Here is a 24,150-nt window from a genome sequence, read left to right as displayed (position 1 = left end):
GACTAATCGATGGAATCGCAGATTCATATCGCAATGAACCTTGAAAACATTTCATGTACTATAATCTTATCTGTCGACAATTTTTTCGGACTCTGACAACATGTGTTGAAGATTTAATAGAAAGCGACTTTTACTTGCGGGTCGTCTACATAATCTATTGGTGATTTGTCATCCGAAAAAGACTAACGACTACACGAAGTCCATTTATCGTGAGAATAGCTAAACCTTCCCTTAAAATTTTCTAGGCTTATCGATCGAACAATTCAGAAGCTCTAAGGATCAAATGATCAAAACAGGAGCCAGAAATCATCATGATGAATTCTTGAAAGACTCCAAGATCTATGAAGAACAAATTTCAATAAGAAGATCGTTTTGTAGCTTTCATCGATAGTTTCTCCATGCAGATCGTCAGTGGCAGGTAGTATCTGCCTTTGGCGATCAAGCAGAGAATGACGTAAGGAAACGTTACGTCCTCTACCCCCATCAGACACGTGTGCCTTCTGTATGGAAGGAGACCTCCTACCTTGTCTACGGACCCCAGAAACATCCTCCAAAGAACATTCCCTGCTGGGTATCTTCTTCTCGGTCGAGGCGTTCTCCTCGACACCGCAGTCGTCTCGAAGAGTCTCTCCGTGAAGGTAACACGAGAGTGTGAGCTTTTCTTGGAACAACTACTACAGTGAAAAGTTTATTCTTGAAAAATTCAGGATGGAAGCCACTGGGAGGATTATATTCCTTGTATGGGGTACGTTTAGATGAAAACTAGAAAAGTTAGAATAGTGAGGAATTTAATTCAGTTTCTCGAGTGTTTCACTAGATTTCTTTATCGCAGCTCCTCGAGCGAGGAGAAACGCGTGCTGTCATAATTCTGCGAGTATGCACGCTATTTTACGCTACAAAGATAGTATCCGCGCTAACTGTGACTAAGCATTAACTATCGAATAATTTTTCTCTTTCGTCAATGATGAAATTAATTAGATATAGAAAATGAAAGTCTACGACATATTTCAATGATTCCTATTTTGTTGTAGTGACTGCATTTGTAGCCTGTGTCCACGGACTCCAACGACCACCACCCAGATACTCACAACAATACATGCCGGAAACTTCCTTCACTTGTCGCAACAAAATCGTAGGAAGTTATTACGCTGACCCAGAGACTGACTGCCAAGTATTCCACGTCTGTGTGTCCGTGTCAGGCACTATTCAAGATTACAAGTAGGTTACGCTATGAGAAAAATTGGTATTCTGCCCATGATCCTATTCAAAGGGGTACGTCATAAATATATGTTCCTTTCCAAGGTTTTTGTGTCCAAACGACACTGCATTCGACCAAGAAAGTCAGACCTGTGCGGATTGGTACGACGTTGATTGCGAAGCAGCTACATTGTACTACGCCAGCGATAATTTTGACTTATATAGAATAGGATCTGGCCTGGAATCGCCTCACTATGATAGTATACGCAGTGATGCCGAACCCCAAGACCATCTTCAACGATCTGAGACAAATGATCCTGTCCGTTCGTCAGCTAATACTTTCAATAGAGTATCCTCAAATAGCTTTAACAGTAACAGAGATTTGAGAGGGAGTAGCAGTGGCAATTTTTATAATAGCAGAAACGGCAAGGAAGAAGATTATGAAAGCGAAAAATTTTACAAAGACGAGATTATTCAAGAGAAAAAAAAGACGGGAATCAGAAAGATCAACAGAAAACAACAGTACAATGACAATGGCAATAGTAACTATGTACCATCCAGCACTCATCTACCTGCCATTGCTGGCAATCAAAATACTTATACTGGTTTCTACAGTGGCAATAATTATAATCAGAGAACCAATAGCTTCGCATCATCGAGCAGTGCAAAGCCTCAGGAGAATTTCAACAAGAATCAGAATGCACAAAGATATATCACGCCATCATCGACATATAGACCAAGTACTAATTATCAGAATAATTATAGCTTCCAGTCTCCTAGTACGACAACCAGGACAACAATTTATAATGCTTACAATACTAATTCAAATTATAATACGCAAAATCCTGGTAGTTTGAGTCAAAGCACTACAGCAAAGCCATCTAGCTACAATAAGAATTACAATCAGAATTATAATAATGGCGGGCAATTCGTACAATCAACGACCTTGCAACCCAGCACTAATTACCAGGCAAATGATTACACAAATTACCAGAGAAATTATAATAATATTCAACGTGGAAATAACAATGTACCCCATCAATCTACTACTACTGCACCTATTATTTATGATAATAATTACAACAACAATAACAACAATAATAATGGACAGTATAGACATAGTACAACTTCTAGGCAAGATATTTCTCAGGCAACTACAAAGTATTTTCCCAATTTTCCAAGCAGCAGTTATGCTCCTACAACCTATAGTCCAGCTACAAAGAAATATATTGCTAATGACAATACCCAGGCCCAAAGTGCTGTGAGGACTACTGAAAATGGACAATATTATGAGAAATCTAGCCAACCTATCAAAAGCTCATCTCAGCATTATGACAGTACCAAAGCACCAAAAAAGGTCACACAGTATAATATTTATGATGGATCAAATGGTAAATATTACACTGAAACCAGTACAGGAAACTATGATGTAGCAAGATCGTCAGTTGGAATTGGATTTAGTCCTGCTAGTATCAATCATTTGGCTGAAACACCAAGACCTACTACTCCAGTATCAAGGTAGCAAATTAATATATAATATCCCTAAATCTATGGTAAAGGTTTTCATATCTAAAAAATTTGTTTTTACATAGGAGAATTTCTACAGCCACCACATACAATCCGAACACTTTCAATTCAAATACCCAAAGACCGCCACAATCAGCGACTACTCCTAGGGGAAGTACCTATGTTAGCGGATCTGCCAAACCGTTCTCCTCGACAACGAAACTTCCTAATACCACTACACCGCGATCAAAATCTGGGAAAAAAACTGACTACGATTATGCCTATTATGATAACACTGCTGGATTAGAGTATGATAGTCTCGACTTGGAGCACGTAACCGGAATCAAAGAATCGACAAAAATCGCAAGGAATTAATTTCTTCTTATTAAATTTTTTAGAAACACACATCTATGCCACACATGTAGATACAATTTCTAAGAAGCTACAGAACTTTCTGAATTTATAAATAGTAGTGTCCTATGCATTATCAAAATCGATTTCGGATAATAATACAAGGACACATTAAAAACATTACAAAATGATATATATATTTGACTCGATCTATTCTTGTATGATATATATATATATATCATAGATTTTAAACATTTAACAATAACGAATATTCCAGCAAACCTATTTTTTCTATAATTATTTTTACAGTATTGTAGGATAAAAAATTATGTGAGTGGAAGGTCTGTACGCATTAAAAATTATAGATAAAATGTTTCAACGTTCATTATGAAGCTGTTGCTACTAAAGAAATATTTTGTCAATAACGTGATTTATGCAACGAAATTTGATATCTTTTGTATATATAACAAGAGATATTCAAATATAATATTATTATTCGCATGTTAAAATTTGCGTACTGAGTGTATATACTATACATATTTTAATAAAAAAAAGGCACTAAAAATAGTTCATTTATATTTGTATAATCCTAAGAAACTTAAATCCTAACAAAATTTCAAATTTAAATTTGAAATCCTACCAAAAAAATGAAAAAAAATTCCCTATTTCATAATGAAATTATTAAATGGTTATTATCTTATTTAATTTATTATTACTATTGCTCTTATATATAAATACAAAATTAAAAATGACGTTTGTTAAAAATTTATCCTAACTTATGTAGGGATATTTATCATTAATTTTTTAAAATTTTCTATTTTTGGGGAAAATTATTATGATCTTAATAAAAATCACTAGATATAATAGTGTCATACAAGTGTTAATACTGCTGTAATTTAATTCTAAATGGCGTGAAGAATTTGGGATCGAGATGTTCCAATTCTTCAAAGCAGATTATCTTTAATTTCTAAAATTTATTGAATGTATAACATCTGTATAATTTATTAAAACGTTTCCTTAAGTTGACAAAAGCAAATGATTAAATAGATTTATCTGAACAACGATATCATATATGTTAACAATTTCATGTAAGTATTTAATTAACTTTTCTCTTTCATCAAATTATCAGATCTCATATAGAAGTATATATTTAATTTTTGCAATAATATATTTAGCAATGACATTGAAACAGAAAATATAGGTTATTGCATAATCTATTTATAGGTTACTACTCCAATATTCATAACTTCTATTTCCTTGAATGAAAAAACAGATATTTAATTTCAAATTCTTATTACAAAAATTGTAGAAAAAAAATGGGTAATGTTATGACTTCTGCTGTATCTGCAGCTGATGTAATTATCCCAGTACATCAGCAACAAATTTCAAAGACTCAGCTCCATGGAACACTCAAACCTGATGGAGAACCTCCACCAGAATGTCCTATGCATAAATCTGCATCAAAAAAAGCACAATCTACATTTTCCAACGAATGTCCAATTAATAACATGGCCTCAGAAGATATTAATCCCCTTAACATGGTTAATATATTTATTGGTATATTTAAAAATATCTCAACACTGTAGAATTATTTATTACATCTAAATAATAATTTAAATGTAATTGTAGATGCCACCAGCTAATCAACAGCCAGCACCAGATCAGCCTTTCCCACTGCCTACTGAGAGACAAGTTTCGTCAATACCAAAAGCAACAGAAAATGCAGAATTCTGGGTATATCCCTCACAACAAATGTTCTGGAATGCAATGCTAAGAAAGGGCTGGAGATGGAAAAATGATGACATAACACAAAAAGACATGGATAATATAATAAAAATTCACAATGCAAATAATGAATTGGCATGGCAAGAAGTGCTTAAATGGGAAGCACTTCACGCAAAAGAGTGCTGCACTCCAAAACTGCGGAGTTTTGGAGGCAAAGCAAAGCATTATTCACCACGTGCACGGATCCGATATTGGATGGGGTTGGTTATATTACAGCAAAGAATAATTCGAAATTATTCTTAATAAATTATATTAATAAATGTGCAAAATTTTCTTTTCAGATATGAGTTACCATTTGATCGACATGACTGGATTATAGATAGATGTGGGAAAGATGTACGATATATTATAGATTACTATGACGGCGGAGCAGTTAGTGAAAAATACACATTTACGATACTGGATGTTAGACCAGCTATGGATTCAATAGAAAACATTTGGGATCGTATGAGGGTGGCATGGTTGCGTTGGAGATACAGTAGTGAATTAACATCAAAATCTATTACAAAGGATAAAGAAAAACAATAGAAATGAATAGAATGAAGAAATATTAGCTTGTTATTTAATTCTACACTCTTTAATGGATTATGTGTTACATTTATGTAATGTACAATTTTTAAAATACAGGATAAATGAATTATATTAAAATGAAACTTCACTAATACTTAAGAAACGAAAAGGATATTAAATGTTATGCTAATATTTTTTAGTATTTATACAATTACAAAAACTTAATTCCAAAGAAGATAGATGAAAATAATTGACATAGAATATGTATGTTCTAATAAATTGAAGAGATTTTTATAAATCTGAAATTCGTTTTCCTATATATTATACACCACTTTATTGTCAGTACTGAACATTACTTGTACCTAATAACATGGAAATCAAAGAAATTTTGTTCAGATGCTTCGTATATTGAGTAAGGCTACATTAGTAATAATGTTAGTGTTACTTAAAATGCATGAATATTTATTTCAGATTGAAGACTGATAAACATGCGTGTGCGTGTATTCCCCAACCACTCATCCACATATAAAATATCCACTGAACTGAAAATGATTAAATATTTAAGAAAATATAAAGTATTATGGATTCATTTTTGTACAAAAAGTAAATAACTTTTAAAACACCATCTTATTCTAAAATAGTTCAAATCGTTTCGCATAACAATAAATAATCAAAACAAAGAATCAACATAAAATAACAATTAAATACAAAATTATCGAAAAAACAATTTACTGTATTTAAAAAATTCTTAACCAGTTTATTCAAGAGCTTAACAATCTCAAATAGTATTATGTGGTAAATAGCCACAACATTTGTTGGAATTACAAAGACAAGGTGTATGACTGAGTTTATGGACAAAATTAGGAACTCCGCCAGCATAATTAAATGTTATTTCCTCATCAATTTCTATATCTCTAGATGCGAACAAACATAATCGAGGTACTGGACCTTCGATTCTTATAGGTACAAGATTAACGTTTGGCTCGCAACTATGATTAGCGTATCTTCCGATATTACCAAAATATTTTGGATCTATACAAGTCACTATTACTTGATTTCCAATATGTTCAGAAACCACAAGAACATAATTCATGGTATTTTTATTCGTCTCAATTCTACGTCTTGCTTCTTCCATACTTACCACTTCTCCAGCATATTCACAAATAAATTGACCTTTCTTAATGGGTTTACTTGTAAATAAACCGTGTCCTTTTCCATCAATTTCTGATACAATTAAACTGTTCAGTGGACCATTCTGTACCACTCTATTGTCACAATTTTCTCTACAAGTACAATGAGAATTGCATTCAATTATTGGCACTGATAATTTTTCGTCTAGTATTCGACCATCGATATAATTCGGGGAACCACGTGTACATGAACAATCGAAGCACCGAATTGTACATGAACAACCTAGTGAATATTCTGATTCAAATTCCTCCAAGTTTATTCCAGGACCTGGTATATTATGTACTACATACATAACATCAAGTGTAATGTGTTCATATTCATCTGCACAAGCAGTCGCCTCCATACTTATTATAATCTTATATCAATGAAAAACTTCAAGAAAATTCAACAGAATTTTTAAGAACAGGCGGCACAAAATAAAGAAAACAATTATTTTGCTTTCATTTCTTTCTTCTTGATAGAAAGTATACGTTATATATCAATAAAGGGTTCTAAAAGTCAAATTCCAACTACTCTATTGTTTAACACTGGCCTATAATAGTCGCGCAATCGACGCTCTGATTGATTTCAGTACATTAGTAGAAGGTAGTGGGATAATTTTATATCCCACATAAATTGTAGCTCCCCAAAAAGAAGCTCTAATTGCATATGCAAATATCTTGCTTGATAAACGTTCGGGAGGCACCCTGTAAAAAGAAATGAAAAGATAATTGCTATTTGTAATAATTTATTTGTGAATAAATTGTGAATAAATTGTATTTGTGAATAATAAAATGTCTTAAATCTACCCATACCACATAATAGGCAATATATCAGAAGCTTCCACTTTTCCCCAGTTCTTAATAATTCCATCAGTATGTCCTATGCCAACAACTGCTACGACTCTTGGTGACTGTTTTGAAGTAAGTTGAGCTGCAATGGCCTCCTGAAGATGGTATGTAAGATATATGTCTCTTTCTGTGATAAATGTTTTCTCTATTGCTGGATACTTTTCTTTCAATGATAAAATCATTTGCTTTAATACACACTTTTGTTTATAGTGCTCTATATCTTGTATACTGATGCAGGAGTCTGACTGTATAATTAACCATATAAGTTTTATAATTTCCCACCATGATAATTGTCTCAATGCACGTAAGAATGTCACATTAATTGAACGATCAGCTAATTGTATAATGCAATTTGGTATTTTTTTTGCCTAAAAAAGCATCATGAAATTCATAGTTATTTCATATTGTTGCTTAAATCAATTAAAGTTAATCTGGTCTACTTTACCTCTTTAAATGCTGTACGAAATTCACCACCTGGTGGCATTCCAAATTCCTTGACAAGACGAGCCATCATGCGGTATAATACAATGTGTAACAATCCATAATAAACTCCATAACATTTCAATATTTCAATTAATCTACCTGCGAAACAAAGTAAATTAATATTATGTCAAAGACACTATATAAGTAAGCCAGTCCAAAGAACTTACTGATATCTAACTCTTTTGTATTATGATATATAGCTTCCTCAGTAATGTTTATGATGTTAATTCTAGCTTCACATAACTCAACTGCAACTATATGAGGCTGTACAGCCTGAATGATCTTTAATAGTAAAGAAAAGATATATTTTAAATTAGTAGGAGGTGATTAGGTAATTAAATTAAAAAAAAAGTATTGAGACAATATTTAAATAGTCTAAAATATATTTAATACATTTAATAAAAATAAAATAAAATGTATTTACCATTGCAACATCATTTTGACTTTTAACACTAAAATGTGCTGTGCCTACTAGATAAAGTTTTCCTCCTTCCGGTGTAGTGAGTAATGTCACTGTTTCTGGTAATTTTTCATCTATACTTGCATCATATTCTGATTGAATTGAAGCATTAGTATCATTATCTTTATTACTTTCACTGTGAATTTTAAATCTTAATTGATGACCAACAGCTTCTGTGAGTGAAAACAAACTTGATTTAAATAGAAATCTTAGTGTTAAAAAAATTGACAAATGTTGGTATAAACTGAATTTTTGTAAAAATAGAATCTTATAGAGACTATTCTATAAGTGATGATGATACCTTGATGTTTTGATAACTTCTTTTTATTTTTATGTTGCACTGGCATTCTGAGAACACTAATATACTACTGCATCAAACTTACATTATAATTCAGTCAATGGGTGTATATTGATTTTATTATCATATTAAAAAAACAAAGAGGGAAAGAAAGACCTTGTAGGTCTTTTTCTAAAGAAACCTTAAAACATCAGCTATCTTAAAGTATTCTTTTAAGTATCTAATAACATACATATTGAAGACCATATGTTTGATTTTATTAACAAATTCCTAATAATTAAAGAAAGAGGAAACTGTAATAAACAATTATTTATAATAAATGTTTTTCACTTGTACTATTGAATTACTAATATCATTATTAATGATATTACCATCACTCAAGAATTCTTTATCTAAAATTTTATTTTTACCTTTACACTGTCCTTTTTTATTATCTACAAAAAGTCCTGCAACATCCAGCTCATTTTCAAATTTATTGACTGACTGCATATCTATTTGCAATTCATTACTAATTACTTTTTCAGATGAATTTTGGATATGTAAACTTGTATCATTGTTAGTATCTTTTGCATCAACTATACAATGTAATCTTGGAAGCAGAGCATTTTCCCTTACCTTGCAGTTCATATCTATAATATCTTATATTAATATCTTATTTATATTTATAAATTCTTATTTATATTCATATATCACAATGTCATTTTTAATTGTTATACCTAATAATTAAAAATATACACTGAGTTAAATTATTCTCCTAACTGATTTTGACTGTTTAAAACTACAAAAAATTTTCATTCTTTCATATTGCAATTAATTAAAAGAAACTTCTTTCACATTTAATTGACCAATACATTTAAGGTATATATAATATGAATATAAAGCAATTTCTGATTGGATAAGAAAAAAATTGTTGCAATTTTAAGAAAATCTGGAGAAAATTTCGAGAGAATTACCCCAAGTTCTTATCTGAAGTCTTGACTACGTTATCTTTGTATAACCTCAAAAAATAACAATATGGTTTCAATAATTGCATTCATCTACTCACCAAATTGATTTAAAATTTCTTATAAGACACAAAAAAAAAAAATATTAGAAAATAAATAATGTCTTAAACATTTATTATTTTGTATTTGTAAATGAATAAAAAAAAGATGAAAACTTATTAAAATGGACACAACTTTTTGTTCCTTATAAATGACGTGGCAATCTACGTCATTCAACTTAACACTAATTTAAAAAAAAAAAACGTCAATCGATACCTAATTATCAAAATAAGTTAATTTTATAAACTTCAAATTGTGAAGTAAATTTTGCTTAAATTTTCTTTTTTAATTATTTGCAAACTATTGTAGAAATTAGTTACAGTAGTATACTATATCAATTAGTCAATTATAAACAAAATATCGATTATTGTCCAAACTTCAATCGCTTGTCACTGTAACATAAATCTGGTAACATATACTTAATATTAATAATTATAAATATAAATATTCCTTTCCTCCAAATCTTATTATCGTACAGCAACATAGAATATTTGTATTGAGTATTATATAATAAATTATATAATATATAATAAATCTATAACATCTTTTTATATTTAATTTTTATAGATATGAATTATTTTTTATTTCTGTCAAAATGTATAAAAACTGAAAGAATAATTTATTAATCTAATTTAATCTAATCTATCTCTATTTTCATATAATAATTCGTATATATTGTAATTCCTACTATATTTGTATTGTTGGTACAATAAACATAGTATACATTAACTTTGCAGAATGAAATGGATAAAAAGAATATATGATATGTGAAATCTATTCTAACCATATTTAAGTATATTCAAATTACAACACATTACAGTCTACATTATTTTTGTATTACATATATTACATTTATCAAAATTTTGAAAATTTTTCACAACTTTTACTGCAAAATATAGACGTATATATGTAGACTACGCACAATATGACTGCTAATAAGAGGAAACAGGTGTTATTTATACGTGAGATACAAGACATTTCAGATAGGTAAAAATGAAGTACATTATGTACAATTTACTGAATATTTCTATTTATCATTTGGGCACTCTATCAGTTAAAATACAAACAACTTATTGAATGGATGCAGCACAATTTCTTCAGATTTGTGGCTTTTAAATTTGATTAGTAAATGTTTATTATTGATGACGATTATAACCTAATCATGTCTATAACCTAATCAACCAAATCAATAACAGCAACTGAATTGCTTTTTCTTGCAAAATTATTAATATCTTTATTTATTGCCTTCAACTTCTTGAGTTAATAAATTTCTATAGTGCCACGAAATATTTTAGGTTTTCCCAAACATTTTTCTTACATCAATATGTAGCTTCATTAGCTGATTTCAATTTTATTAATCATACGTAAACTTGCCAACTCACATTACACACTGCTATAGATTTTCAATAGTAACATCTACTGCTTCTAAAACTCAATACAAAAATTTTTATAAAAAAATGTGACATATCTGTCATCTATATATTATGTATTTACAACCTATGTATATATATGTTATTATATATCTATATATTAATGAGGACGTACTCTGTTTTCTATGAAATTAGTAATAATTATTTATATATCTCTCATGTTATTGTACTGTGAAAAAAATAAATACTAAATTTTCTGCAATCATGTATTTCCATATATAAATTAATAAAAAAATGTTATTTTTTATAATATATATAACAATTAAACTAAAAATAAAAAGAATAATACTTTTTTCATATTTGAATTAAAAGAAATAATTTTAAATATTTAATACATATAAATTTAAAACATTCATTGTTATATGCTTTTCTTATAATATTGTTATAGGTTTTTGCAAAACAAAACACAAAATACTAGTTTACAGATTTTAAATGTGTTAAATTATTTTAATTTTTTAAATGAATGGATTATAAATATTGTAATTAAATATATTCATTAAAAGTAATCTATTAAAAAATATTTAATTAAAAAATATTATCAATTGATAATATCACAAATTATTAGATAAGAAATGCAATCTTACAAGTTTTAAACATATATTTATTATTCATTTTTTTGTGAACCACACATTCACACAGTTTTTAGTTTCTTACACCTCACATAATATATATATAAATTGTTATCATTTTGAGCTGCATTCAGTAAAAATAATCTTATTTAAGCAGTAATGAATGACACTCGACTTGTGCAAATCTGGAGGTATCAAAATATTTTCTTTAAGTTATAAGGAAAATGATACTTTTACTTTTCCTCTTTCAAACGTATTTCTTAATTTTCTTCTTTCTCATTTGTTCTCAGTGTTTATCTCTTAACAATGTAGTAAATCTTTTTTCTGTCTTACAATTGGAATTATTTAAGGCCGTCTTCTTTCGCAACATAGGAAACTGTGTCAAGTTTGATCTTTTATCATCAACAACAAGACTACAATTGCTTGCACTTTGTGATAATTATGTAAAACTTACGAACACCAATACTACGTATTGTATAATACTACGTAAAAAATACAAAGTACAAGCAAGTATCAATGAATACAGAATTGTGTAAAATATTAAATTAAGAAGCATCATTTTTATGTAATAGAACATCACTCTTTGATTTCGATTTTTACACATTTTAGTTTAAAAATTGATTTAATTAACCACATTTCTATATTCAGTCGTACTTGCCATCATTGCATGAATTCTTATTGACAAGAAAAGAAAGATAAATTTCTTAGAAAGCCATTCTTATGCTAAGTACACATATCAGTAGTTTTTACATGTATAAGCTCATTATAGTTATGGAAACATTCTATTCTTTCCCTTTGCATAAATAATACAATACGCAATCAATGGTCAATTTACTGTGTGATACTCAATCCCTGTCTTCGACTTAAATCTATAAAGTTTGACTAGTATGCAATACTTTTATACAATAAATAAACACACACACATGCGCGCGCGCGCGCGCACGCACGCACACCAAACACGCATACATGCCCACATACATCACACGCGCACACACGTATATACATATATTCTACTCTCATTAAAACTATTTGCGAATATCGCAATGTAATAAACTTGACCAGTATTTAGTACCCTTTATTATGACCTTCAGCAAAGTGAATATTACTTTGGAAGAAATTTTTTTTATATAAAAAGAATCATTTAAATTTGAAAGAAGCAATGTTTTTTGTTTGGTACAATATTTCTACAAAATCCATACATCTTCTTTCATACATACATTTAATTCCTTTTTTCATTCTACCATTTTGAAAAAATTTCTTAACATTTTTACAAAGTAAAACGCTATAAAAGAAGCCCTAAAGGAAGAGCATAACTATCTGTTTTATTCATTTTGGTCGTTTGGCCTCGATTCTCTATATAATCAAGGTACAGTAAAAAAATGTTCATTTCTTTCTTGTATGAAATAAAAGGCACCAAGTTTTGCCAAACATTTAGTTTGTTCATAGCAGTTCTATCTTTTAATTCAGTATTGAATAAGAGTAGCATTCTATAATGATTTCAAATATTTATGCAATTATTTGCTTTTTACACCTTGAAATACATCTGATTTGGGATTTTTTTGGAAAATTAGGCAATTTGCATATTCTTATACAACAACCGTCGATTTCTTGTAAAATATATAATGTACTTTCACAAAGTCTAATTAAACAATCTATATAGTGGTGTTTTGCAATAAAAAATACATTTGCAATATCAAGTCTGTATTTGAATGAGCTCGCATGCAATTCTTAATAATTTTGAACAATAATTTGTGATATATTCATCTCACAAAATATTCAATAATCATGGTTGTATAAGTGCAAGCATTAACTTTATACATATACACAGAGTGTATTTCTGGAAACTTAAAATGATACTGTAATTCAAGTTAACTTGAGTGTAAGCTTCATAAAGAAACTATTTTTTTATAAATAAGGAATTATTAGACTAAGTTTTTGATATTCATTATTAATCATAAGTGTTATTGGAAAAATATTTCAATCAGAACATGTCAATTTCATTGAACTTTGCACTTGACTCGAAGGATATGATATTATATGTATATATTCATTCATGTTGTTAAATACATGAAATAAAGGTATAATATGATGTATGTGAAATATGAGAAATTTAAAAATATCAAATTATTATAAAGATAGAACATAATAGTGGCTGTAAAGTTTTGATGAACTTTTAGTGTACAATGAATTAAATCTTGTTAACGTACACTAAAGTGCTTACAGAAATGATCAAATTAGAATATAAGTCTTTTGGTATACTATTATAAATATAAATATATCTCTATTAATTTAGCCAACTTTCTGTATTTAAGAAATGGCTATAATAGATATAATTAAATTTAATAATAATCATAAATTATTACTTATTTTGTGAAAACTGTAATATTTAAATACCGTACATAAAAAAATATTATGTATGTCTTTAACTTTTATAACGGTTTTAAAAAAAAAAAAAAAAAAAAGAATATAATGTGAAATTCGCAATGCATACTTAAAATTTAGTTAGTTTTTACTAGATTGGTGAGTTATTTGATGAGTGTCTACAAATACAAATCATTTATCGATACAGAGTTTTTTTCATAGTTAAATATATTAAAATTATGTAATAAATGCGAAGTATGTTTGAAGACACTCATAATTTTTACTGTTACAATTTGCAATTTTATGTTTTTCTTCCTTCTTCTATTAAATTTCAACAACTATGCAATTCTCTGTCACGTCATTCATATATGTACACATAATGTAAAAACCATAATGTATATTCTATCAGTAAATTAAAACGATTACATTATATCGTTACATTCACCATTTTTTTCATCGCTGTTTTGTACTATTCGTTTAAAAGTACTGAAAGAATATATATAGAGTGTAATAGATGGCTCACAACAGAACTTTTTTACATTGTTCAATGTATAATTAATAAATCGCATTAAAAAATATGAATGTTGGAAATTTCTAAAACTTGTATCAATTATATCGTTATATTAAATAACCTAATTTGCATCTGCTTCAGTAGGAATAATAATTACTACTTTTTTTCAATACCGGCGGCAGGGCGGATCTAGTAAAACGTTACTCAATTATTTGTGCAAAATAGAATTCGTCGATATGAATGGCAGGAAAATAATTTTTTTTCCTGTTAAAAATGTTGCCTACCTGACTCTTTTTTCTTTTGCACAAACTGATGTTTGCTATTTTAAGCTTACTCGACTTGATTTTTGTATAATATGCTAAAAAGTAAAGTATATTACATGAAACAATAGAATTCAAGTTATATATGGCCTGTTAATAGATTTTTAAATCGTTGCTTTTTTTTAAATTAAAATAGGCTATTTAAATTTTTTGAACACACGAAAGTTTAAAAAAGAATGAAACTAATCAAGTAAGCTTTTAATATTGATTACTACAAGGGCATGATAAATTCATGGTCCCATACACATTTCAAAGATGTTTCGACTAGATGATACATTAATGTACTAAACATCGTGCCAGCGATACCTTATACTTGTATCATATATTTATATGACACAAGATTGCATTACATATTCCTACACTTTATATCACACAAACTTACTTAGATTGTATACATCCTGGGCGTTTTTTATGCAAAAATCTTCTTTGTTAAAGTCATAATACAATAAGATCTCATCTTATATAAAATTATAATTTATGGGACTAGTGTGTTAGTAGGCCTGCATGCTCTTGTGCTAACGTTTCATTCTCAGGTGCTACTGGCATATTTCCAAAACTAAAAGGCGTAGGCACGCAGTTAGCTCAATTTCATACGCTTTGGTTGACTTGTGTTTAATGTATCTGAAAGAAAAATGTCTAAATTATGTTTTACATAAATAGATAAATCTTATAAAAAATATTAAAAATATCTAACTTACCTCCATTAGAAGTAGCGCCAAACGCACTAACTAAAGAGCAATTTTGACTTTTCTGTAAGAAAATAAAACCAATTGTTAATTCAAAAGTCATTAAAAATATATTTTACATTATTTGACAAGAATACATACATCTCCCATTACTGCTATCGGAGTTGTTCCTGTTGCAACTGCGACTTGATGCTCGATCAAATAAAACATATACTCGTCGTACAATAATCGAATTAGATGAAAAGATCCGAAACTAGCTGCGCTTCTTAAAGTAAGGTCACGAATAACCATGGAACTATTGAACAAATAATTAAAGCATAATCAAAGCCATAAGTAATTTATTGTATTCTCTTATATACTTCAATAATTACCTGTAGAAAGACCATTTGAGCAAAAATTGTCGAGCAGCTTTTGCAAACGTTGGTTTCTCTTCGAATGGTTTAAGAACTTGTGTTACAACACTCTTTAACCAAATTGCCCAATCTTCTAATGAATTTTGTTGTTGTAATGTCACTTTAAAATCTGCTTCTAAACGTTGTACCATAGCGTAATCGCATTGGCATACCCATGAGGCCTATAAATATACATACGAATATTTTTCATAATTAGGAGAAGCATTATATTAAATTTGTTGATATAAATACCTGTTCTTGCACATTATGAAAATCTACGCGATTCAGATCAGCTAGCATTTGATTTATTTGACTAGAATTCTGAAGCACTGCACGTGCAGCTTGAGCAAGGTGATTTAACGATGTGTAACGCCTTAGTGTCTGGGCAAATGCAGATACAGCAGTTAACTGAAATAGAATATCATTAGAAAAAAATTATTTTATTACTATATTTTAATAGTACCTTTATTTGTGTCATTTCCTCAGGGCAATCAGCCATTGCTGATGTTAACCACGATTCTAATCCTTTTGCAAAATTTCGTATAGACTGTGTTAACGAACCTAAACATTTATGTTAATTGATACCATAATAACATAGTTAATATATAATGAAATGGTGAACATAACTCACTTGGTATAGGTCGCAACACATTAGGCATTAATACTTCTACTAAATTTTGATAAAATGTGTAGTCAACCTTCCTTATGAAGTCTTGAACTTCTGAACATTTACACATTTGATATAGCTTAGTTCTAAATAAAGAAACAAAATGTAAATATGATAAGCAAAATATTATTAAATTTTTTCATTTTTTTCGTAAATTACTTTGAAAATTAAATGCAAAAATCTTACTTTGATAAATATTTTTCCTCTTCACATTCATCGCCATTATTATTGTCTTGACTACGCCAAAATTCTCTCCAAAGGCTTTCTACGGTAGCAAACTCAAAATTGAGAACAGCATCTAAAAAGGCTTCACAATGTTCTCTGTATATACTACGGAACGTATCAATGTCTTCTAACGTGCAATCTTCTGGAAGGGATGAACCATGTCCAACTATTATTTCTGGAAATTCTGGAATGGCGCCACTTGCCTCACCAAGGTACTGATGATACTGTGGTGATGAATTATTTGAAGAAATATTTGTATTCGAATGTGCATTATTCTCATATGTGGTATCCTGTTTTTGATTTACGAATTTGAATCGTTTTGTTTGTGAATTTGTACTTTGTTGCTGACGAGGTGTTCCATCCTCATTTAGCATAACCAAAGGAGAACTTGGTTTAACGCGGATTCCATAATAATGATACTTCGAATTTCCTCTATAAAAAGTAACGATAATTACAAGATAATCTAGTAGAAGAAAACAATAAAATTTTATACCTTGTGCCTAATCGCCTGGTTCTTAAACCCAAAAAAACTGAACGTATTAATTTTCCAAAACTCGCGGCATTTACAGGATCTAACTTATTTTCAGAACAGTGACGTAGATAATGATTGTAAAGAGTGGATCTTGGAAGAGAGACACCATCTGCTGTTTCGTAATTTTCGAGTAACCAATGAACCTAATTATACATAAAAATTATTATAAACTTAAAGTTATATTACTGACAAATAGTAGATAAATTGCTACAACCAATCAAGGTAAAATTCTAGCTAAAGCAACATGAAACATCCATGTACTAATAATACTAATGATATTTATGTTAAACAAAACCTTCATTGCATTATTGTAACCAAATTAAGTTATATATTTGTCTGAAGCATTTTTAAAGAAGCACTCTTACATGCTATAACAAACTAGTGAACAGCTAAGCTTGCAAATGGAAATCACATATCAGCTTACTGTCGCTTGAGAAACTCTAGTAGCATGCGTCATGTTTGCAGCTGCAGCTGCAGCATCTTCCACGGTGACAGCAGTACCTCCTGAATTACCGCTGATCAAGTATGCCCCTCCACCCCCGCTAACCACAGTTTCCTATCAAACAACCCAACATACCAATACCATTTTAAAACCCAATTTTTATAGACATAGCTTCATTATAGAGTTTCATTCATTATCTAATTTTGTAAAACAATTTGCAATACAAATTACTATTATATCAAAAAAATATATCTACAGTATCAAAATTATTTCTAAAAGTTTACTAAAAATAACTCTTAAAATAACAAAAAAAAATAAAATATAAGAAATTAAAAGCAACGAAAGTCATAAACATGCATGGCTATCTTACCGCATTTTCTGTCTGAGGACTAGCACGTGCAGCAGCTGCAGATATTAATGCATGTGCTGTGGGATCTCCATCTACGACACTTTGTTGAATAAGATATGTGCCACTGCCCTGAGATAATAATTGTCCAGTAGTAGAATTTGAACCTTGACCAGTAACCTAAATGCAATGAAATATTATTCAAGTGATACTAAGTCATTAGTTATAAAATTTTGTATAAGTTACCTGAGCATATGTTACTGGAGTAGTTGCTGGTGTATAATATTGGCTGGAGGCAGGAGTATACATAGCTCCTGCTTCTCCAACAGCATATACAGGATATGTCCTGTAAACCAGGAATTGTAGAATTCAATATAATAGATAAAATGTAGTATTTGTTTCTACGCATCGCGGAGGAGTTATTTTCTCCTTTGGAAACGCGTAGGATACTCTAAACATTTTATAGTCTAGAACTGATAGGTTTGTGCGGCAAGTAATCTCGTTTACTGTGTCACGTATGTACTGTTCAGTGTCTCGATTCTTTCTGTTGAGTTTTTTGGTGGTTCTTGGTCCCTCGCCTTCACATGCTCAAGATGCACGCTAATTGGTTATTTCAAAAAATTTTCCAATCAGCAGCATCCTAAGTATCGTGACCACTCTTTCATACTGCCCTTGACGCACTTTCTTTCGATAAGAAGGGTCGAAACCTGAGCTGGCGTGAGGTCCAGCGTTTTGCCTAAAGTTTACGGCATTCCTCTAGATCCGAAGCGTAGGTAGTTGGTGCCGTTAAAAAAGCTTCGGAGTAATCCTTCGAAATTACCGAGTCTTATATGTCTTTGGCTATTGAGCGTGGACGAAATTAAGATTCGAAAGTACATCTTGTTCATTGCTCCCCAATATTCCAAGATTCCAACTCGAAAATAGCCTTTCTTTACGATCGTGTTATAAACCTTCGAAATACCGACCTCACGACTCGTTTAGGTGTGCCAAGGCGGGATAATCCGTATGCACCGCGTAAGAGTATTAATGTACTTACATCTGGCCATTTGTCGGTATATATGTGGAACCATCCCCCTCAACATATTGAACATAAGTAGGATGAGAAACCGACTCGGACCCCACTGCCTCTGGTTCACCAGATACTGAAACAAACACAACATATTTAAATTTATTTGTACAATTGACACTTTTTATATGAATTAAATTTTGTAAAATGCACACAACTTTTAAGAGTTATGGAATTATACCTTACTAATGGCTAGGAAAAAATAGAGTGCATCTAAATAAGCACTTGCACTCTTAAAATAAAACTTGATATCCACATATTTATAATCACTTTTTCTTTATTATTCATACAAGTAAGAAACGTACTAGAACATGCAAAATTAATTAATACATAGCTTTTTTACAAATATGTTGAATATTAGTAATAAAAAAAATAATGCATGCTGATTATATTCTGCCCTCACCTACTGCCGTTGTGAGGGACGCGTAGGATGGTGAGTCACTGGTGCCTAGTGTAGTCAGAGTAGAACAGAGGTGCATGTTTTTCAGCAGCATGGAAAGGGCCAAATCTCTACTCAAACACTATAATTTCTTTTCAAACTGATCCTGATACTCACCCCTAACATACATATCTTATAAGAAGTCCTTTGACAACTTATCACGATTTTCTTTTACATATATTAACGTTAATCATTAAGACCAATCTGTCATACTTGAATATTTTACAAGATTGTAATCCACAGTCTTGCAACTAACAGCTAAATGAAATGAAAATATGTTCAAATTATCTTCTGTTTAAAACGCACCTGTTACCGTAATAAAATGCGGAGATCCACTGACGATGGTACCAGCCGAGGTGGACGCAGTATCGGAGTCAACAAGAGTGTGCTGACCAGAATGGGTTGTATTCACTACTACTTGTGCTGTAACATGCGCTGGAGTACCTGTTGAGCCGTTGGAAGATTCTGCAGCTGTTTCAAGTGGATCCTGAACCAATAACTAAATTATTATTTATAGTATGCATGTTCTCATGATCAACAGTAAATGTCTGTATAATAATATAAGGATTTATCAAAATTTTCATCTTCAATCACATTGATCACATATATAGTTCACAAATATGTTTTGTAAATTTTATTTACCATATATTATTTAATATATTTGTAATTTAACAAACCTGTATGGGTTGTAGATTGTTTGGGCTAGATGGATCAGAACTAGTAACAACAGTGATAAGTTGCTGACCCCTTGTGGACTGACTTTGTGCTGCATTACCACTGGCACTGGAGCTAGAAGTAGTCACGACAACAACGCTTGGCTTAGGTTCCACCCCCACAGTAGTAGAGCTACCCCCACTGCTATTAGCCCTGGTGGATGCTGCGAGGGCATACTGGGCTCCTGTCGTAGTCATGGCAATCACTCCTTCACCTCTCTCTACTCCCACTGTATCACCACCACTGCTACCTCCCCGTTTATGAAGGGAAGAATCTGTAGACATATACCCATACAGATGCAATAAATATCAATAATGTTTTCCAACAGATTTAATACATGAAGAATTGTTATAAATTCTCATGATTTTTGCAAATTATAATTATTAAAAATATAACTAATTAATAAATAAAAGAAGTAAAATTGTTGTATGTTCAATGCAAAAGTCTATACACTGATTTCAAAATGTTATCAGAATTATTGTTTGAAGTATTTTTAAATATAAGGAAAGAATAAATATTTCGTAAATAAATACAAATACAAATTCAAATTATACAACACATACGCGCGCACACACTCGCGCGTACACACGCGCGCACGCGCGCGCACATACAAACTCACATATGTAAAAATTATTACTTTGTGTAATATAACAAATGCAATCATACGAGTATCAAAAGAATAAGAATATAATGTAGTTAATAATTTTTATTATTTTATTATTATAATAAATTTAGTACATAACATGTATATTGATAGGCTAAAAGATAATAGTACATGATTGAACGATGATGCCTACAAATTAGTTATTAGTTATAGCGATAGATTAGTAGACACCCTAACCTACATATAAGAAGGATCGTCTACGTAATTTCTCGCAGGTGTACAGCATTCAATAATCTACAGATCAAAGGGAAGCCCCCGAAGAGCTTCCAATACGAATGAAACACGTCACTGTCGATTCGACGCATGTACAGCAAGATGTATTAGTACATCCTGTACCTGTAGGGTGGCAGGTACCAAACACAATGTTTCAAAGGGAAGAAAACGAAAGGAAGAGGGGTGGTGCCTAAAATGCAGCATACGCGTGGATACAAAACTTTCTAAAGGGGGTTAAATGTATCAATACGAAAGGTCGGATTATAGATGCAATTAAAGAGTATTAGAATTTCCTTTTATCTAATAGAAATAAAATTTAGAATTAACCTGCATATTCGCGTAAACGCTATACAAAATGGATAAACAGGAATTTTCGTTATATATTCTACAAAAAAAAAAATTACTATTTTCTTGCAAATATAATTTCTACATAAAATTATTTAGATTTTTTAAATTTAATGAGTAATAATTAATATAAGGAAAAGAAATATTACAGAGATATTTAATATTCAATATTATCACTCTATGAAGGGGTAATTACATTAGAAAGCACAGTATATATGCACCTGGCCTTTGTTATGCATGACTGATCCTTAAAAATACTCTATGCACTTTATCTGTTACTTTATACTGCATATTTTCTATTCTTTCATATTTATATATTTAAAATTTTTTACAAATACAAAATAAGATATATAGACATTATACAAATATAATTTACAAATATATTGAATAAAAGATGTTACAGAACTTGAAATAAAAAATTTATTGCAACAATATCATTATAGAAAATGTATGAAAAGATAAAAGCATTTAGTTTAAGATGAATACGTGCCTCTAGTTGTGCTTTTACTCACATATTTTACGAAGTATGTATTGTTGATAGAATTGATAAGCCTACTTTAATTAAATGCTACATGGGGTTCTAAATATTAGATATCCCCCAGGTAGGGTACACAATAAAATCAGCAAAGCGTAATGCAATAGGGGAAGATATAAAGCAAGAAATCTGTAATGGTTTTCTATGGGAGGAATTAATTAATCTTTGCTATATGGAATATACAAATGATATACTTGTCTCAGAAAGTATAACATTTAAAATAATTGAAATTTTTAATATATGTCAAGTTAAAGTACTAATTTGATACAAATATTGTGTTTTTATATACATATCTAAGTAATGAAGTGATTCATGGTCCTAACAGTGTAGTATTAATATTTTAAATGAATCTTCATTTAGAAAAATGTAACATCAACGTATGAATGACCATTGTATGATAACTCTGCATCAAAAAACCTAATCATGAAAAATTAAAAAATTCTTGAATACAATGTTCATAGTTATTTAAATTGCATCAATTACTTTGAAATAAATACATATTGCAAATAATAAAATTAATATAGCAGTGCATAATAAACATGCGACATTAAATTTCCGTATATGTTATGTTTTATTCCCGCAGAGAAGTTTGGAAAATTGCGAGAACACGCGCAGTAACGATCGTAATTAGAATAGGAAGAAAGCGCGGTTCATACGTTTCTTTTTTACTCACCTGTCTTCATGAATGGCGTGTAGTACTTTCAACACGACGCCCGGGCGCACTTGCGCGACCGAACGTATCCCCCCAAGTATTTCAACCGGGCTTTTCCCGTTCAAGGAACCGCTGTACTTGTCACCCAGGAAACCACGCGGACAATCAAGGCACCGTAGAAGTGGAAAAGCGGAGCAGCACACTCCGACGAACCTGTATATTTTGTTGTCGACGGCTGGTCGGAGTGTTGGTTGTCTGCTGCTGCGGTCGCCTTGACTACGGCATCACTGCCCGCGTCACAACCAGTATCGTACCTAATCTCCGTTTACTGGGGTACGATAACCATAATAGAAAATGAGTACTAAAGATTACCAGTATTATTTATACCTTTTAAAAGAGTTGCTATTTTTCGTTTTAAATTTCAGTCAATATTATTCGATTAAATTCATTTTATATGCACAATGGTAACACACGATGCAAATAAAATATTATTTATTTATTTATTCGTCTAAATATATTGTTTCTTAATCATTTTAGTTGTTTTTTTTTTTATTAAAATTTTAATCAATTCCTAATGCAATTTCATAAATAGCAGACTGAATTAATACTGGATTTTATAAACTCAGTTTTGTATAGTAGATATTGCGAAAGTATTGCAACCTTACTTAAATCACGTTTGCAATTACATATGCTGAAATATACAATAATATTAATATATCAATAAAAAAAACATTGATGCGGATTGATTTTGAACCGGGTCTAGAGAATTATTGCTACGCTTATGAATAATGTCGCGGGTGTCCTTCTTTTTATCCTAAACAATCAGACAGTGATTTAATTAAATCACTAAAATTTATAATGTTTATTTAGATAAGATTAAATTTCAGTTTTTTTTAAATAGGGAATCTTGTCTTCTGAAATAGCGAATGTTACTTGTAAATGAAAACTATATTATATGACAAAGATTACATGCGTGCGCAATAGTATATTAATGCATAGACTGTATATGATACCAACTAACTGCATTATGATATTTCGTTTGCTTTGATGAACAATTATTTAGATTAGTCACTGATTTTAAAATACTTTTACATGTAATACGTCACAGTATCTATAATTCATTGTAATGTTTCTTTGTTTTGTTTGAATTAATGAAAATCATACAATTATACCGCGCTTTCATATGGCGCGCGATTCGAAATTATCGTACAGTAAACAATCATAAATTATTAATCATCCATACATATAACTATTATTACCATCATATTAAAGCCATGGATAAAATTTTTCTAAAATGGTTAAAGACGTAATACTCATTGGCTGGAAATATTATTAAATTTCAAAAGACTTCGTTATATGTTTAATCTTTTAGTCGTGATATAAGAAA

General features: G+C 30.3%; 5 protein-coding genes across 7 annotated transcripts; 2 read left to right on the top strand and 3 right to left on the bottom strand.

Moving 5' to 3' along the window:
* Nucleotides 1-596: 596 nt before the first annotated feature.
* Nucleotides 597-3,078, top strand: LOC108545433 (probable serine/threonine-protein kinase clkA). Its single transcript, XM_017897049.1, has 4 exons — nucleotides 597-745; nucleotides 1,032-1,218; nucleotides 1,303-2,715; nucleotides 2,790-3,078. The coding sequence occupies exons 1-4, from the start codon at nucleotides 709-711 to the stop codon at nucleotides 3,076-3,078; spliced, it is 1,926 nt and encodes a 641-aa protein (XP_017752538.1). The 5' UTR covers nucleotides 597-708.
* Nucleotides 3,079-4,019: 941 nt separating this feature from the next.
* Nucleotides 4,020-5,485, top strand: Cchl (Cytochrome c heme lyase). The gene is made up of 4 exons (XM_017897050.1): nucleotides 4,020-4,142; nucleotides 4,364-4,595; nucleotides 4,684-5,039; nucleotides 5,121-5,485. The coding sequence occupies exons 2-4, from the start codon at nucleotides 4,371-4,373 to the stop codon at nucleotides 5,365-5,367; spliced, it is 828 nt and encodes a 275-aa protein (XP_017752539.1). The 5' UTR covers nucleotides 4,020-4,142; nucleotides 4,364-4,370; the 3' UTR covers nucleotides 5,368-5,485.
* A 642-nt stretch (nucleotides 5,486-6,127) lies between these two features.
* Nucleotides 6,128-6,900, bottom strand: LOC108545427 (probable histone-lysine N-methyltransferase set-23). Its single transcript, XM_017897040.1, has one exon. The coding sequence runs from the start codon at nucleotides 6,881-6,883 to the stop codon at nucleotides 6,128-6,130; it is 756 nt and encodes a 251-aa protein (XP_017752529.1). The 5' UTR covers nucleotides 6,884-6,900.
* A 164-nt stretch (nucleotides 6,901-7,064) lies between these two features.
* On the bottom strand, nucleotides 7,065-9,684 carry LOC108545426 (traB domain-containing protein). 2 transcript variants are annotated; one of them, XM_017897038.1, is made up of 7 exons: nucleotides 9,657-9,684; nucleotides 9,022-9,240; nucleotides 8,278-8,486; nucleotides 8,021-8,135; nucleotides 7,816-7,952; nucleotides 7,335-7,738; nucleotides 7,065-7,226 (listed from the first exon to the last, which is right to left on the bottom strand). In XM_017897038.1, the coding sequence occupies exons 2-7, from the start codon at nucleotides 9,236-9,238 to the stop codon at nucleotides 7,073-7,075; spliced, it is 1,236 nt and encodes a 411-aa protein (XP_017752527.1). In that variant the 5' UTR covers nucleotides 9,239-9,240; nucleotides 9,657-9,684; the 3' UTR covers nucleotides 7,065-7,072. The 2 variants fall into 2 exon arrangements, with proteins under 2 accessions (XP_017752527.1, XP_017752528.1); XM_017897039.1 differs by lacking the exons at nucleotides 9,022-9,240; nucleotides 9,657-9,684 and adding an exon at nucleotides 8,615-8,696.
* A 5,019-nt stretch (nucleotides 9,685-14,703) lies between these two features.
* Nucleotides 14,704-22,883, bottom strand: Rfx (regulatory transcription factor Rfx). Of its 2 annotated transcripts, none has more exons than XM_017897028.1 (17): nucleotides 22,785-22,883; nucleotides 20,318-20,628; nucleotides 19,947-20,139; nucleotides 19,172-19,277; nucleotides 18,382-18,481; nucleotides 18,160-18,315; nucleotides 17,772-17,903; nucleotides 17,309-17,490; nucleotides 16,777-17,247; nucleotides 16,555-16,676; nucleotides 16,387-16,484; nucleotides 16,176-16,331; nucleotides 15,903-16,105; nucleotides 15,673-15,826; nucleotides 15,544-15,595; nucleotides 15,228-15,466; nucleotides 14,704-14,883 (listed from the first exon to the last, which is right to left on the bottom strand). In XM_017897028.1, the coding sequence occupies exons 1-16, from the start codon at nucleotides 22,792-22,794 to the stop codon at nucleotides 15,423-15,425; spliced, it is 2,490 nt and encodes an 829-aa protein (XP_017752517.1). In that variant the 5' UTR covers nucleotides 22,795-22,883; the 3' UTR covers nucleotides 14,704-14,883; nucleotides 15,228-15,422. The 2 variants fall into 2 exon arrangements, with proteins under 2 accessions (XP_017752517.1, XP_017752518.1); XM_017897029.1 differs by having other exon boundaries at nucleotides 19,947-20,127.
* Nucleotides 22,884-24,150: the final 1,267 nt, after the last annotated feature.

Source organism: Eufriesea mexicana, unplaced genomic scaffold (genome assembly GCF_001483705.2).
Source record: "Eufriesea mexicana isolate 0111107269 unplaced genomic scaffold, ASM148370v2 scaffold450, whole genome shotgun sequence".
NCBI classification, from domain to species: domain Eukaryota; kingdom Metazoa; phylum Arthropoda; class Insecta; order Hymenoptera; family Apidae; genus Eufriesea; species Eufriesea mexicana.
This window is presented reverse-complemented; position numbering and strand designations above follow the sequence as displayed.

Excerpts from the sequence above, each read along its gene's own strand:
- LOC108545433 (XM_017897049.1), top strand. The coding sequence starts at position 709 with ATGGAAGCCACTGGGAGGATTATATTCCTTGTATGGG. Across the intron at positions 746-1,031 it reads GATTATATTCCTTGTATGGG|TGACTGCATTTGTAGCCTGT; the intron begins GTACGTTTAGAT and ends ATTTTGTTGTAG. Across the intron at positions 2,716-2,789 it reads CCTACTACTCCAGTATCAAG|GAGAATTTCTACAGCCACCA; the intron begins GTAGCAAATTAA and ends GTTTTTACATAG.
- Cchl (XM_017897050.1), top strand. The coding sequence starts at position 4,371 with ATGGGTAATGTTATGACTTCTGCTGTATCTGCAGCTGATGTAATTATC. Across the intron at positions 4,596-4,683 it reads ATATTAATCCCCTTAACATG|ATGCCACCAGCTAATCAACA; the intron begins GTTAATATATTT and ends ATGTAATTGTAG. Across the intron at positions 5,040-5,120 it reads CGGATCCGATATTGGATGGG|ATATGAGTTACCATTTGATC; the intron begins GTTGGTTATATT and ends TTTTCTTTTCAG.
- LOC108545427 (XM_017897040.1), bottom strand. The coding sequence starts at position 6,883 with ATGGAGGCGACTGCTTGTGCAGATGAATATGAACACATTACACTTGAT.
- LOC108545426 (XM_017897038.1), bottom strand. The coding sequence starts at position 9,238 with ATGAACTGCAAGGTAAGGGAAAATGCTCTGCTTCCAAGATTACATTGT. Across the intron at positions 8,487-9,021 it reads TAAAAAAGGACAGTGTAAAG|AAGCTGTTGGTCATCAATTA; the intron begins GTAAAAATAAAA and ends TTTCACTCACAG. Across the intron at positions 7,739-7,815 it reads TTCGTACAGCATTTAAAGAG|GCAAAAAAAATACCAAATTG; the intron begins GTAAAGTAGACC and ends ATGCTTTTTTAG.
- Rfx (XM_017897028.1), bottom strand. Across the intron at positions 16,677-16,776 it reads GAGGAAAAATATTTATCAAA|AACTAAGCTATATCAAATGT; the intron begins GTAAGATTTTTG and ends TTCTTTATTTAG. Across the intron at positions 15,827-15,902 it reads CTCAAATGGTCTTTCTACAG|TTCCATGGTTATTCGTGACC; the intron begins GTAATTATTGAA and ends TTTGTTCAATAG.